The sequence below is a fragment of the Vidua chalybeata genome, chromosome 1 (genome assembly GCF_026979565.1).
Source record: "Vidua chalybeata isolate OUT-0048 chromosome 1, bVidCha1 merged haplotype, whole genome shotgun sequence".
NCBI classification, from domain to species: domain Eukaryota; kingdom Metazoa; phylum Chordata; class Aves; order Passeriformes; family Viduidae; genus Vidua; species Vidua chalybeata.
Window position 1 is genome coordinate 94,228,430 of NC_071530.1, and position 16,400 is coordinate 94,244,829.

A 16,400-nucleotide genomic window follows, 5' to 3' on the forward strand; every position below is an offset into this window, starting at 1 on the left:
AGGCATTCCAGTTTTAGTTAGCGGTGCAGCTTCTGAATTGATACAAATTGATTTCCTGGCACTGTGTGCTCTTAGGACAGCTGAAGATGTGGTTTGTGTGTAGCTTGCGTTGATGGGGCAAACGAAAGAGGCAGCAAGAAGGGGTGGGTACGTGTCTGTGTGTGCCATGAACTGTATTCCTGTGCTTTCTGCCAGCTGATGATCCAGTCCCTGTGATGATCCAGTCCCTGTTCTTCTATACAGATAATGTAAAAATTGAAAAAAACATAAGTATGTCCTTGTCATGACACTGCAAATAAAAAATAGGTACTTCTAATTTTTTTTTCTGTTGTAAGATAGAAACTGAGCTTGGAACAGAGTATATTTAACAGAAAAAATACCCCGCCCATACAGTTTGAAATCAGCCCCTACACTGAAGATTAAAATGGCCATGTTACAACTCTGTGTAAATTCATCTGCAGTGGAAACCCTAACAAGATCATTAAATATAAAAGCACTATTGGATGCTGGGAAAATACTGTGCTGCCCATATATATATGCATCTCCATAGACATGCATGAATAGACAGCATCAATGCCATCGATTTGAATAAGGAGGTGGTACACAGGATTGAGGTGACTTTGCTTATAACTGACTTACTTTTTTGTTTGACACTATCAGAACTGTTAATGTTTCTTCAACTTTTAAATCTTGGGTTTCGGGAATAATAAGCCATTAAAATAACTTCCTTGGTGGGTTTGGCCAAATAGGAAAACATTACTGTTACACTGAAGTAAAATGGAGGGTTTTTTGTTGTTGTCATTGGGGTTTTTGAAGTTTTTTTTTTCCCCTTTTTTTTCTGGAACCTAAGTTGATGCTTATTTTCAGAATTAATGATACTGTTACAGTATGTCAAAATAAGAGCTTTTGACTTGCCAATATATATCAGTAATGACCCTAGGAAAAAAAAAAATCACATCTGCACTGGAGCAGTTCTTGGCTTTTCTAGGGCTGATCAATAATCACATTGTGCATTCATTCCCGCTAGTCCCCCACCCTGCAGGGTCAACTTTAACTACTAAGTCTTTACATTTCAGAAAAAGGACATAGGCTGCCTTTTGCATTACTAGTATCAGTGTCAGTGTTTCCGTTGGGTCTAATTTACTGTTACCCATCAAAAAAATCAGTAACTTTTTGTTTTTTTAAAATTTATTTATCTGTAATTTTTCAGGAGAGCTTTTCTCTTCTGCCTTCTGGTGCTGTGCTGGGAGGTCTGGGTAGAAACTGGACTCAGGATGCTGAGGTTTGCTATGGTTGTGCTATTCAAATGGATCCTCTCTTGATTGTATTGTAGCATCTGACAATGACAATGGGAGAACAACAGTTTCAGGGCCTCATGTCTGGATGGTAACGCAGCTGCTGCAATAAAGTCTTGTTATGGTTGACCAGTCACATTTGGACAGTTATTTCTAATTAGAAGTTCTTATTTGTGTTGCATTAGAAAATAGTTTGAAGCAAGCTGGTAGATGTTTGGGTGAAGTTAGTTCATTTTCTCCTCTTTGCCTTGAAAGATTAATGTTACTTTTTGTTTTGTCCTGCAGCCAGAATAAGTAGCCTTGAAAAAATCTTGCTGTTAAAATAAGCTTTTTTTTTTTTTTAATATAATGTAATGGTCTCCAGCAACTGCTGTAAAATAAAGGATTATTGTGGGTAGTTCTGTCAGTGTTAGACATCACCAGTAGTTTTAAGTCTTGTGATGGCATTTTGTGATTTCTGCATTGTAGGGTTTTTTTCCATGAAAGTACTGTGTTAGTGGTTCCCTTTTATTCATTTCTTCATATTAGGGGGAAATGTAGTTTGTTCATAATGGATTATTGATTGGTCTGCAAACAGCAGAAGCCCCAAGGCCTTGTCATCAATGGTACTTACTCTCCCAATAGTGAATGCATCACTTCATACAGCCATTCGCAACCTCAGTCTGTAGAATATAAGCCCGTAATTGTTACTCTTGTGCAGCACAGTTTTTAGGGAGAGGAACTCTTCATTGTCATTATGGGATTTTCCCCCTCAATTTGTTCAAAGAATGGTCCCTTTGTTTTGGTAGCAAGATAAAGCTTGTCCTGGATGTTAATGATACATTTCAATTAATTGCTTGGAATACTACAGTGTAACTAGTAAAGTACATTTCTTTGTCTCTCAGAAGACAAACACGCACAGTACACTAAAACACAAAGTATGTACTGAGTGGGTGACAGCTCCGTGTTTCTCAACGTACCCTGTAGCAGTGTGAAAACAAACTCCCCCCTGCCCCCCCTGCCTTGCTCCTGAACTGATTCCTGCGGACCCACAAAAAAATCTGGGTTACAGAGGTTTTGTTGACTTCATTTTGAGAGCAATCACCTCGTTGCAAACTTGTGCCTCCAGCTTTTTCAGCATTAGTGTTTTTACCTTTATTTCATGTATTCCTTCCTCTGCTAAGGGTGCGGCATCAGTTGGGAAAAGCCTGACTCTGCTTTCCTGGCTGCTGCTCGGAAGCCTGCTGCAAAATGTCATTAGCTCATGGAGGGAGAAAGACACAAAAACACATGATGTATTTGGAGAAGCTCAAAATAATATCTCAGGGTTCAGACAGCAAACTTTGCAAAGGGGAAGAGCTTCACCAGCTGCAGGGGAAGGCTGGTTGAAAATAATTAAACAAAAAACGTTTTGCAAAATGCTGCCCAAGGATTTTAAAAGCCTGAGTGGAAATAGATTAATAGAAATTTCTTGTTTGTTTTTCCAGAAGCTTTTTATTTTTCTTTTTCAGTCCTGTGTCAATTTTGGCAGGCTTCAACAGACTTCAGGAGGTCTGTTGTCCAGATTGCTACTTCTGATAACTGAATACATTTAAAAAATTTGCCAGTCTTCTGCAACTGGCTTGGGATTTTTGGATAGGTTTTTACTGGGTTAGTTTGGTCTAATCTCAAAAAATCCATTTAGAACTATGCTGCCTTTACCCCTTGCAGGCTGCAGAATGCCAGAATTTCCTGCAAATTCAGGTACAGGCTTCCTGTTTAAAGATAAGCTTGTTCTTCTGTGCTCTGGTGTAGTCTGTGGTCCATAGTCTGGTGATACGGTCTATAAGAGGCATTGGGTAGGACTTGTGTGGGCAGGATTGAGCCTTTAGTTAGGGTGATGGACTGATGAGCCCCGTGGGATGTGGCTGTTCAGAAGAAGCCATGTCTCCTCACAAAGTGAGGAGGAGGATGTGCAGGTAGAGCAAGGCTGGTGTGTGTGAGGACAGAGCCTGTAGCCTAGGGTGAAGACACAGATGGGGAGAAAGGTCTCTGTGGTTCAGTCAGCTCGAGGGCTGGTGGGGCAGCTGTAAAATGTTCTGTCTTTTGTCACCTCTCTTCCTGCACTTCGCAGGTTGCTGTTCTTCAAAAACACAACTTCCTCAAATTCACCTAGATATTTACATGCTATGTCCTATCATTTCATCATCTAGAAGGAATTTCAGTAAGATATTTTTCATCATGATCATGCCACCCATAGGTGTTTTTTTGTTTGTTTGTTTGTTTATTTATTTTTTGTTCAAAATCCTCATTGCTCTTGGTAGAGGAATATGGTGGAGTGATTGCAGTGCATGTTCAAACCTCTTGGAGATTAGAAGAGCGATTATTTCTCCAGATGGGACTTGAAATACACCCAGACTGAAAGCAGTTTGTTTTAAAAGACACACTGTGCTTTTTGAATAGGTCTGTGTAGCTTCCCAAATTGTATTTTCTTCTTTATTACTTACTGAAGAGTTTTCCCTTCTTTCCATTATAGATCATGGAATATGATTTTAAAAATAATGTTTAATTGAGGAGAAATTTAAAAGAAATACATAGTTTGCTTGTTCTGTGTTGGAACAGGAATAATTTTGTATGTTTTTCTGCACTGCACAGAATATTTGTATGTGAGAAATTAATTTGCAATTACTTTTCCAGTGTGGTATCTTTTGAATTCTTTTTGTCTTAATTTATTTTCTTCCCCCCCCCCCGTTTTCCTGTGTTGTTTATTTTAAATTTCTCTTTTTATTAATTGTTTTCCAAGAGGCACAAAAGGTCCTTAGGAGGCTGTGTCTTTCCTTTGAGGACCTGTGTAGGAAGGTGGGATGAAGAGAAGAGTAATATATATTTCAAAGTGCTCTTATGTTACACTAAGTGCTCTTTCCCTGTACTTCTGGGCATGCTTCATTGCAAGGCTAAATGAGGGTCTTGCAGAAGTTGTGAGGGTGATGCAGCCATGCACCAGTGTACCTGGTGAGCTGCCAGCAGGGACAGGCTACTGCAGCCTAAGGGAAAGCCATGGATGGTGATGGAAAAGATGCTGGGGCTCTCTGGTGAGAGCAAGTCACTTTGCTCAAATGTGCTTTCTCTGAAAGGAAACAACTCTGTCCAAGTTAGTTTTAAAAACTAAAGGAATTTTAATGTGTAAAAGTTTGAAATAGAGTAAATTCTGACAAGTAACTGCTTTAAGCATGTAGGAAAGCTTGTTTTCCCTTTGGAGGCACCAGGGGAATAAAACAAAGTTTGTTTTTATTTGTTCCCATGTGGGTCAAGGCAAAGAATCTAGTGAGGCAGTGGTGCAGGAAGAAACCTTATAACTAAAATATTTGGCTGTGCAACGGCATTTCTTTCTCAGCACACCACCCGTCCTGGTCTTTGTTCATTTTTCTCTTCCATCTTGCTTTATATACCAAACTCATGTGTAAGCAGTGATGATAAGTGTATTTTAAAAGGGGCTGAAAATGTCTTATGGATAGTGGCCAGCTGCTTCTTACATGAACTGCTGATTCCTAGTTCAACAAAATAAACTGAATCTAGTTTCTATGCCCCTTAGAGTATGGCAGCTCCCCCAAGTAGGTGGATGGCATTTGGCATAGACTGCAGTGCCATTGAGACACACAAAATATTTTTAAAGACTATATATTAATTTATGGTTTACATTCATTTGTGTTTTCTTATGACTTGCCTCTCTGCTGGTGGGGATTTCTGTGCTGTGACAGTCTGGGAGGAATCTGTGGGCTCGGTGTGACTCTATGGATTCTGTGTGATGAGCCAGTGCTATGGAACTGCAGAGTGAGCTTGGACCAAAACAGTGAAGGGCTGCTGGTTATCACCTGAAACACTTTCAGTAGCCTGAGGGTAGCTGGAGGTGGCTGCATTCCAGGTGTGCTGATAGAGAATTATTTCAGAATACTTCAAAATTTTGAATTGTTTCAAAATACAACTTTTTAAATTATCACAGTCAGCCAGAAAGAGACAAAGATAACTGTGGCAAAATTTTACTCCTAATGAAAGAGTGACTGGTGTTGTTTGATTTACCAGTTGTCTTCCATCCATTGTGCGATTTCTGATGTTTAGTATTTAATCCCAAGGTAAAAATTATTAAGGCAGAATGTTATTTTCTATTGTGAGGATTCTTGACCAGTGTTTTTTCCCTTACTTTTTAAGTTCAGTTTTCTAAATTAAAGCTTTTTTTTTCAAAGTTGTAATTTTATTTACTACTGTCCAATGAACCAGCTTTGCTGTTCTGCAGAGAGACTTCTCTGGAAGAATTACTTCTAAGTAGCCACTCATATGAGGAGGGAGAAGTGAGTTGTTTATACATTTTACCAAAGACAAAGACTGACCTCCACATACTGTGTAAAGCAAGCTCAGGTTGGATGAACACCCTTCATCCCCCTAGAATTTTGTCTCTGGAATATCAGACTTGAAATTTTGTGAGTCTTACATGTGCATGAATTCAAATAATTCAATTGTAGGAATACTTTATTCCAACTTTTAAGTCACAGATTGCAGTGTATTGGGCAAGATAAAGTAATAAAGATGAAAAAAATTCTCAGAATATTTTTGTGAAGATGATAACACTTCCATTAAGTATTTTATACTAATAAAATTATTCAGTAGTTTTTAAGTCTGACATTTTTCCCCCTCAGGCCTAATTTAATACAGGACTAGGAGGATCTCCTGTGAGTGGCTAATACCCTTCTTATAAGTAATGCTTTCTTCATAGCCTCATTTTCATAACTAAGTTTCATTAATGAAAATGCTATAAATAATTAAAGTGAAATATGTCAAGAGTAAGCCCAGGGAATCTGTGGCCAAGTAAACAAAGGGACTCTGATGCTTTGGATCCACATGTGCTTGGACTGCTGCATACAGCATTCTTGTCTAAGCTTGGCTCTTAAAGCTCTTTTGAACTTTCAGACAGGGAACACTGCAGAAAGCTGAGTTAAAATGGGCCCTACATTTTAAAAGAATAATTTAAAAAAAAAATGTTAGTCTAAAAATCAGCCTGCCAATAGAAGTAATATGCTCACTGATGTGAGCTGTAGAAAATTAAGAATGTAGAAAACATTGTATAAAATAATACATGAAAAAATTTGTTCCCAAAGCTTTATTTTTTTTCTGAAATGGTGTAGAACATTTCAGAAGAAGCTGTTGCTTGCATTTAGCATAGTGTACTTGAACCTGGTGTTTCTTTTTTATGATTTAATGACATTTAGGTTAAATCTTTGATTACAAGACAATACGGGTTGTTACTTGGCAGTTTTATGTTGTGGGTCAGATAAATAAGATGTTATTCTATGTTGTTTCATCCACTGTTGGGCAGTATAAACTTGTATTTTCTGTCTGGTGTGTTTGTACCTTCTGGTGCAGCCACAATTTCAGTGGCTGACATCCTTTATCCTAAACCCAGGAAGTTTCTTCTGAGACTGTCCCTCAGTTTGATTTTAAATTACTGATTTCAAAGATTAGTTTAGATTCTGTAGTTTGTAAATTTCCTGCTCACATGGACTTCTGAATTTGAGATATCTATTTTTTTTGATTATTAAAAAAATGCTTCATTCAAGAAATGAAATTGCTTTTGTAACTCATCCCTTAAATGCTATTGTCAGGTCTCTAAGGAAAAGGTAGTTTGGGTTTGATGCTGTTTGAGAACTCCCTAACATGCTAAATGGATACTAGATATGCAGAAAATCCAGCCCAGAAATGAATGTCTTGTAGCAAATAAGAGGGCTAGATTAAATTAAATGTAATGAAATTCTTCTGTAGCCTGTGAGTGAGATGAGCATTGCGACAGTCTTCCTTTTTGTTAGTTCCTGCTGGTAATATGGTCAGACCGCTTATTTATGTATTGAAGAGACTCAGAGGTAAATACAGTGAGAAATCTTAAAATTTGCAGCTGTAGATCTGTAGCTCTTTGTTGAGTCATAGATGTCGATGGATGTGAGAATATATGGTCTCATTAGTGCTCTGCATATTTTTAGCTACATTTTAAGAAGCTGATGTTTTCTTAATGTGGCAATAGATCAGTTCTCTTCATTAGAGAATGCTGTGTTCTTTGATCTTAGTCATGGGGTGTTTGTAGTTCTTAATGAGGATAGGAGGGGGGAAAGATTTTGTTTTACAGGGTAGTAATTTGAAAAGAAATAGCCTATGTGGAATTTGATAGTTGTTTTTTTGCTGTATTCAAGGTGCTGATCTGTTTAATCTTGCACTAAGATACTGACCCTTGCATGAGGAGATACAAAAATATTTAAACTTTTATTAATCTGCTCTGTTAATCAGAGTTTTTTCTTGTTTTGTTTGTTTACAGTTAAAATTCTGGTTCATTGAGGTGGGTGGTGGTGTCATTTCCTGTATGTCATGTTGACATAAATCACTCACATTTGAGGTACTTTGATAGCTACATTATCACTTTGCTTTGTTAGTTTGAGACTAAAATTTATACTTGGAGGGTCTTTTTAGTTCACTGTCCAGCGGGAAATAACTTTTAGTTTTCATGAGTGCTTTGTCAGGCTCTGCATTCTTGTTTGCTCTGTAATCAATGTACTGAGCGTCCTCAGCCTTTGCGCCTTTCTGTGCCTGCCACTTAAAGCACAGCCGAGCTGTCTGAGACGCAAAGTAATGCAGTTGCCAGCAGGAATATGATACTTACTAAAGTCTCTAGGAAAGCCTTTTATCTTTGGCAAGTAAGTCTTTTTACATGAAATTACACATGATGGTAAAGCCACAGATTTAAAGTGTAATAACCCCCACAAGAAATGTTTTCCTCATTTAAGGTGTATTTTTAGCCACTTCTGCCTGGTTTTAAAACAAAAAATATTTTTAAAGTTTGTATTTCATTCAAGACACTGATGTCAGTGTATGGAAATAAGTATTTGCTCTTTTATGGATTTTACTTATTTAGTAATTGTGCTTGTCACTGAAGTCTAGAAAAAAGACAAAAAGATAAACTACTGCCTTTTGGTGCAATAGATTGTCATATGGTGCATTTCTGAGTGCAGAGTGAGTGCTGGAAGCCATTGAATTCAAAACATGAATAGGTTTGACTATATTTAAGAATCTGTACATTTGTATGATTTTGTTCTTGTTTCAGGTAATCTATGCCATCTGCTTACAAAGCACACAGAAATAAATTGGTGCTGTGAACTCTGTGGAGCAGCTGAAAGGAGAAACGTTACCCTGAGAATGAAGCAATAAAACACCTCTCTGCAGAACCGTATGATTGAGAACGCGGTCCAGCCCTCCTCTGCTGCCAGACATGCTTTTGTCCTCCTGCCCCGCTTACCCCCTGTTGCAGTAATACAGATGGATCGGAGCAGAGAGGTAGAAATGGAGTTACGGAGATCCTTCAGCCCTGGCAAACTAAGCAAGAACGACGTGGGTGCTGACAAGACCATGTGCCACAGCTGTTGCATCTGCGGTAAAAGTTTCCCTTTTCAGAGCTCCCTGTCTCAGCACATGAGGAAGCACACAGGTGAGAAGCCCTACAAATGCCCTTACTGTGACCACAGAGCTTCCCAAAAGGGCAACCTGAAGATTCACATCCGCAGTCACAGGACAGGCACTTTAAGTCAGGGGCACGAGGCAGAGGTGGGAGAGGCACAGCTGGGAGAGATGGGCGTTTCAGAGGGCCTTGGCGGGTGCACCAGCCCCACTAAAAGTACGTCTGCCTGCAACAAGATCTTGAATGGTACCGTTCAGGTTGATAGCAGCAAGATCTTGTTGAGAAGCAGCAAGAAGGAGGTCACAGAGATGGCACCAGCTGAGGAGGATGACAAGCTGACCTCTTACCAGTGCACCTTCTGCAGAAACAAATTCGAAAGGAAGAAGGACCTAGAGCAGCACCTGCACGAGGTCCACAAACCGTTCAAGTGCAGGTTGTGCAGCTACATGACCTTGAGGGAGGAGACGCTGTTAAACCACATAGAGAAAGACCATATAACAGCTCAGGTCCCCAATGGGGAGACCTACACTGAGAACTGCAAGAGCGAGCTGAATGTGGGCGAGTTCCCGTGCGAAGTCTGTGGTCAGACATTTAGTCAAACCTGGTTCCTGAAAGCTCACATGAAAAAGCACAGGGGGTCATTTGATCATGGGTGCCATATTTGTGGCAGGAGATTCAAAGAGCCCTGGTTTCTCAAAAACCACATGAAGTCACATGGCCCCAGGTCTGGGAGCAAAAACAAACCAAAAAATGATTTGGAGCTGATTGCCACTATCAATGACGTGATACAAGAGGAGACAATTGTCACCGGCCTATCTCTGTATGAAGTTTGCACCAAGTGTGGAAATCTGTTTACAAATATGGAAAACCTGAAAGTGCATAATGCTGTTCACTACCGTGTGCAGCCAGGCGGCACCGGGAATAAAGCTGAGGGCTTGACTGATGGGAGCCTGAGCTCCTCGGTAACCAAGCAGTTTTTCTTGCAGTGTCTCAATCTACAGCCATCTGTAGGGCTGGATAGAGTTACGAGAGGACAGCCTGGGAAAAGAGTAGCTGAGCTGGATCCGGTCAGTAGCTACCAAGCTTGGCAGCTGGCCACCAAAGGAAAAGTAGTAGAGCCCTCAGAGTATGTGAAGTATGTGGGATGGGATGAGGCCCTGGCAGATGCAGACGTGACTTACGACAAGGATAAGAGGGAGTATATCCTTGTCAACCAGGAGAAGCGCAAGCGAGACCAGGACTCACCCAGCAACCCTAAGAAGAAGAGCTGCACCAGTGGGCGCCTGGAGAAAACTGGCAGTGTCCCAGCGGGGGAGAGCTGCCCGCTTGCCCCAGGGGATCTGGATTATCGCCCTGCCTCGCGGCAGAGCCGGCGGGCCACCCAGAACAAGTCCACTGAGTGCTTTGAGTGCGGGAAGATCTTCCGCACCTACCACCAAATGGTGCTGCACTCACGGGTGCACCGCAAGGAGCGGAGGAGCTGCAGCGAGGGTGGGACAGCCGCCCAGCCGGACCGCTACGGCTCCAGCAGTGAGGAAGGGGACTCGGGGTCCGTCAGCGGGCCCAGCACCCCTGGCTCTGCATCCGCCCCAGAGGACTCAGCCACCTCTGGCTTGGGAGAGGAGGGGGCTGAGGAGAGCTCGGAGGAGGGAGCAACCAATCCCTTGCTAGGTAAGATCGCTCCCAGCTTTGCCCTAGTAATTGTTGCTGGTCCCTGTGGCACCTGGTCTGGGACACAGCGATGACCAGAGAGAGAAATACGTGAAAGCATGTGTGAGGTCTTAGTGCAGTGGAAGCATGTCCACTGCTTGTCTCAGTGTGGCAGCTCCTTTCTGGTGCAGGTAATAAAAGCGAGATGATGTTTTTGTAATGCACTGGTGAACTTGTGTTTTGAGGAAGGACACCTGAGAAGTATTTTAGTTGCCTATAGCAACACTGTAGGATATTCAGGATAGCCCCCTGGATGTCTTGGGGGCTGTTTTTGCACAGTTCATGGGTGTTCTGTGCAGTGTTCTGTCTGCGGTGTACAGGTGTAGCCTGTGTAGCATAGCCCCAAAGCACATAAAAACTTGTTAAAACGCCAGCGTGAGAGGAGTCTCTCTCCTCTTCTCCGCTTCACTTCCCAAATTGTGTTTATAACTCTAAAGGCTATAATTAATCTCTCTGGATTAAAGCGGTCCTTTGAGCCCAATGCTACTAAATGGAACAAATTATTCTCCAAATAGCAGCAAAGTAAATATTTAAAAGAACACCATTAAGCACTTTCGTGTCTTTTTTTTTAATCCTTTATTTTTGTTGTTCATCATGCTTTGTTTATAATACCCTTTTAGAAATGTGAGATTAACCATTCTTTCCTTACTTGCCCTTCTGCTGGTTTTTGTTTGTTTTCTGTTTGGTGAACAAAAACGGTTTCCTCTCATTTTCATTCCTTTTGTTCTGAAGAACATAGTTATCTATAGAGTTAAACTCATTTTCAAGACCATCGTGGATGAAGTAATCTGCACCATTGTGGAAGAGAGTGGGTTTATTCAATTACCTTGCTCTTTGAGGATATTATATAATGTTGCCCTTTCTCCTGGCTTCAGACTCCACAGCAACAAAACGACATTTTCCAGAATTGTGAATTGTTACGTGTTTTTCATAAATTTTTGAAGCAATGGTAGATATATTCAAATTAATCCAAGAACAGCAGGGTTTTTTTATGCTTTTTCACCTTTCCGTAAAAAAAACAACTCCAGAAAGTCTAGTGACAAGCTAGATTTGTACAGATTCTTAAATATTTACAGTAGGATTACTTGCATGTTTAAAAGACTCAGAATTTGGCTTTCCCATGTGCTGTTGGATTCTTGAACACTTAAATTTCCTTTTGGGTACATGCCTACTCTGTTTGTATCACCGAGATACTTTGGTACAGCTGACACAAGGTGTGGTGATAAAATTGCAGCTTTGTCTAGAGTTAAATGGGGCTGCCATGTTTCACCAGTGTAATGTACAATGCTGCAATCAGAACTGCTGTGATGGAAAACCATCTCTCTGCAGTTGGGCTGGAAACACTGCAACACCTCCTCGTATGGCGTTCAAATAGGAAAACTGTTCTTATGTGCTCTCCATATTTTATTTCTAACCGGAGGAGTTGTCTCATTCTTTTGCTTGTTCTGCTTCTTGCCTCAACTCTGGCTTTGAGCCCTTGCTGCAGGACTGAGAAAGTCCTGAAAGGGACTGAAAGGGGAGAGTTAGTCACACAGCACTATGTTCTCACAGGAATTAAAGTTACTGGCTTAACTGATGCCAGCGACTGGAAACTCACTTCTTTGGGTACCAAATTGATCCTTGTTTGCTTTAACTGTAAAGATGCAGCAAACTGATGGGCTCGAATAAAGGCACTTTTTGGAAAAGGGATATATTTGCAGTGATGGGCTGGGATGGTGGCTGCTGCATTTTATATTTGCTAACATCACAGCTGAGGAGCTAATCAAGTATTTAATTGGCTAATGAGAAACATTTCAGTACAAGAGAAGTGTTGCCTATTACTAGAGTTTATTTATTGTCTCAGTGAAGGGAACATTTTTTACAAATGGCAGGGGTTTTTTTAACTTGAAAGAAAGTTTAAAGTTTTTTGCTTATTTGTTTTGCTATGTTTACAAGGAGTTTTCATAGGTAAATGTTCAGGACTAAAGTTTCCTAATTATCTCATTTTGGTATGGAGGTTTATTGGCACTGCCCTGGTATTGTGTTCTAAGGAACTGGAGTCCTTCTGTCCAGCAAGCTCTGAGATTCTTCTGCAGATTCTGCTGTAACTCAAAAGGGTCTTTTTTTTCCCTCCCCTATGAACAGTAACTTAAAGTATATGGAATATAGGCCAGATTCTGCCCTCATGTATGTGCCTGCAAAAATGAGGTGTTCTGGTATGGCCTTGAAGCACATTTTGTCCTAGAACTGCTGTAGTTTGCTATCCTTTGCTGCAGCTTTTTTTAGTTACTCTTCCAGGTGAAGATTTTCCATCAAGAATAGAGCTTCAGCCCCATGGACAGGCTTCCTCCCCAGTGGAGGCAGACAAGCAGGGCTCTCAGTTCCTGTTCCTGACATTATTGCTACAGCATTATTTTTACTCAGGCCATAATCAAGAAAATCTTGTGCTACTCAAAAGGTTATACAATATCTGTTGGTTTTTTTTTTTTTTTACTTTCCTATCTTTACTCTTTGTTTCCCCCTTTCATGCATTACTGTGTTATCCTGTGTCAGAAAAGGGCCTTGAGACAGCCAAGTATTGAATGCTGTGGCCTTGACTCAGCTGAAAGTATTTCTTTGTGCATTTAATTCTTAATAATCTGAGGAGCACTGTTGACACACAGGGTCTTAGCAGGGCACCTCTATGGTCACTTAGGGCCAGCAGGTGTTGGAGCTGAGGGTGGCAGGAGCAGGGAAGTATTGACAAGGCACACTGGGAGAAGAGCAAGAATTGGGGTTGAGAGCCTCCAGGGCAGGCACTCCTTTCAACACGTCTGGAATTTGCCTCTGCTGCCTTTGTCGAGTAGCATCATGATTTCTCAGGCACTGGGGTGTAGTGTTGCAAACCCAGTTTATCAGCTGTTGGGCTGACTACCAAGTGTGCTTCATCTGGTTGGAGGGACAGTAAATAGGAGTTTTCTAGAGTTACACATAGTGTACTGTGTGATACCTGTCATGCAGAGATCATGCATGGAGTATTTGTGCTTTGTGTGACAGCTATGTGGGAAGAGGTGGCTCAGAGCATGTTTGCTTACTTAAGACCAGACTTTGGATGATTTTGAGGTATTCCTGCCCCAAATGATTCTTCATTTTTATTTATCATTCAAGCCACTTGCAAAACTGTACCTGAATGTTCACCGAGTTGTGTCCAAAGCTGTGTGAACCATCTGTAGATTGTTGCTCATCTCTTCCCCAAATTGAGGTTTTTTGTTGGGCTTTTAAAATGATTTTCATTTTTCCTTGAAAAGAGCCCCAGAGATATGACTGAGAGAGAGTAGTGAGGGATTATATATGTGTTGATAAAAGTGAAAGGAAAACACTATTTTTATAATCTTTCAGCTTCTCACCTAAAGTGTAGTTTTAGATATATGAAAGTAATTTGGTGGTTAGTATTTTTAAGGCATGAGCCCCTTCATTGCCATGGTGGTTTTAGCAGCGAAGGTGTTTGGGTTTGTTACATTAGGCTATATGTCAGTCCTGAAATGAAGAAGAAAGAATAATTTTTGAGGCTGTGACTGCTGTTGGCAGGTGGAAAGATCAGGAAAAGAAGTGAAAAGAATTTAAATACCTCTTAGTTCTTGGCAAGCATGGAGTAAAAGCACAGACCTGAGATAGCCCAGCCAGTGAGGAAATGCCATAAAGGTGGTACTACTTCTTGCATGTAAGTGTCAGTCTGGGCTGGAAGTAAATGTTAAAATTAATCTAGGAGGGGAAAACAAAGAAAATAAAAGAAAAAAAGAAAAGGAGTGTTATACAGAAATAAAGGAGAGGAATGCTGCTTCTAGCATGGCCATGTCCAGGAAAGACATCAAGGAAAGGAGAGGATCTGTCACCTTGCAATGCTGCTTCCAGTGAAAACCATCTTGTGTATTCTATTTCCTTTGTCTCCTGCCTCTGCTCTCCCTTCTCTTTGCCTTTTTTTCCCTTCTGTTGGACTCCTCTGATTTTTCAAAATGCTTTAAGGAGAGACTGATTCACCTGTATTTCACGCGCATTGTTTTTACTGCACTGCCCAGTGCAGGAAGGGGCTGACTGCGAGTGAGGACTGTTGTGCTGGGCCCTGTACCAATACTGCTTTCAGCCCAAGAAGCTTGTGGCCTGGCTGAGGTGGACACAAGACTGTGCAGAATATAAAAAAAAACTCAATCAGTGAATACCAAACAGTGGTGTGTGGCTGTGATTGGTTTATGTCAGGAATCACTGTGGCATGGTAGGACCTGCTTAGAATATGAGCACCATGAAGGAGTGAGATGGGAGTAAGGTGCAGTGTGGAGAGAAAGGAGAATGGGGGAAGGCAGGGAGAAGCAGGACCTTGGTGAAGGGAGCTGAGCCACGTGATGAGGTTTCAGGGGGGATGGGGGGGCTGAAGAGAGGTGTGCAGTGGCATTGGAGTTCAGACCCTCCAAAGCAGTGCCAGCATGCTGGTGGCTTGCACTGAATCTGTAAAGGCTCATGATGTGCTCTTCTCAGGTGGGTCACTCCAACAAGATTTCCATGTAAAACCAGAAGGTCTGGACCGCTTTCTTTGTGTTTGTTACATTTCAAAAACTCCTAGAAGAGCATGGCCAGAGACTGGTTTAGTATCTTTTCTAGTAAACTGAAGAAGAGACAACTGCCTATGAATTGCTTACAGGTTATACAGTCTTGGGGATGTAACATATACCATTTATCCCAGGCCTGTTACATGAAAATCCTATATATAAACTGATAATGCTTGAATAGGAATATTCAATATAAATGCTTGAATAGGAACATAACATTAGCAAGTTCTGAGGAAAAAGAGTAGGGGAGATTTATGAAGCATAAATTTGGACTTTGTTTTGCTCAGATATGAATTATAACAAGTCCAGGAGCTGGAACTTCATTGAAAATTGCATCTTTTTAGAAGTCTTTTGATGTAAAATAATTCAAAAGTAAAATTTGTTTAGAGTTGCTTTAATATTTTAGTGAAGCAGCAAGGCTGTAATTTTTGTGAGGAAAGGAACAGTAAGAATAAAATATCTAAGCAAATGAAATTAGAAAAATAAAAATGTATAGTAATTGCAGAGAACAGAGCTAGTTCTAGTAAATGTTTTCTGTTGCTAGCATGACTGTATGGAACACCTGCCAGTATTCAGTATCAGGACATCATTGTTCTTACATGAAAAAGTGTTTCTCTGTGTGCAAGGGGAGGTCTCCCCACTGTGTAAAAATCAAACATTTTTATTACATATCTTGATTAATTACACTTCAGATGCTTCTCATGCCATACTCTCACTTACTGTAAATCCCATAGTATTGTGCTGCTAAGGGCAGTGCTCTTGGGGCATTTTACACCAAATAAATCTTGTTCTATATGTACACTCTTAAGTATATTTCAGTTATTTAGCATATTTAGTTTGCTGAAGGAGCATATAACAAACTGGAGAATGTTTCAGTCCTGGACAATTGGTAACTCTTGCTCGAGGCTTCCATGAAATAAGGCCATTTCAAGAAGGAAGTGTCTCAGAACTGTGAAGATAAGAGTGTTATGCTGTGATTACATGTTCACCAGTTAATTTGGGCATTGCTATGGGGTGCTTATTGGGATGTAAAACCATTTCAGCTTTACAACTCAAACTAGTTGTTTGAATTCTTAACTCCAGTGAGATCAATGAAACTTTGGGACTTGGAATTACAAGCAAATTGATGCTTCAAATCATAGGAGAAGTTGGGCAGAGGCAAAGGCCTTCTGCTAGCAGTAAGGGATCCATTAGATGTTGGTTGGGACTTAGCAGAGTTCAGCTGTTCCTTAAAGCAAATTTGGACTAGATCTGTTACCTAGTTTGTTACCTAGTTTGACCACATCTAATAATACCATTTAGAAATTTCTCTTTCCTATCTGCCTTGCTATAATGCAAGTCCAATGTAAAGGACTGCAATGATAGTCCAATCCTGATGCATGTTAGCAA

General features: G+C 40.7%; 1 protein-coding gene across 3 annotated transcripts in view; it reads left to right on the top strand.

The window, feature by feature from the left end:
* ZNF516 (zinc finger protein 516) overlaps window positions 1–16,400 on the top strand; it is a 101,599-nt gene that overhangs the window by 33,789 nt on the left and 51,410 nt on the right. For all 3 annotated transcript variants that reach the window (XM_053959650.1, XM_053959636.1, XM_053959644.1), the window contains exon 2: window positions 8,392–10,413. In XM_053959650.1, the coding sequence (XP_053815625.1) occupies window positions 8,517–10,413 (1,897 nt within the window). In that variant the 5' untranslated portion in view covers window positions 8,392–8,516. The remainder of the gene's footprint in view (window positions 1–8,391; window positions 10,414–16,400) is intronic.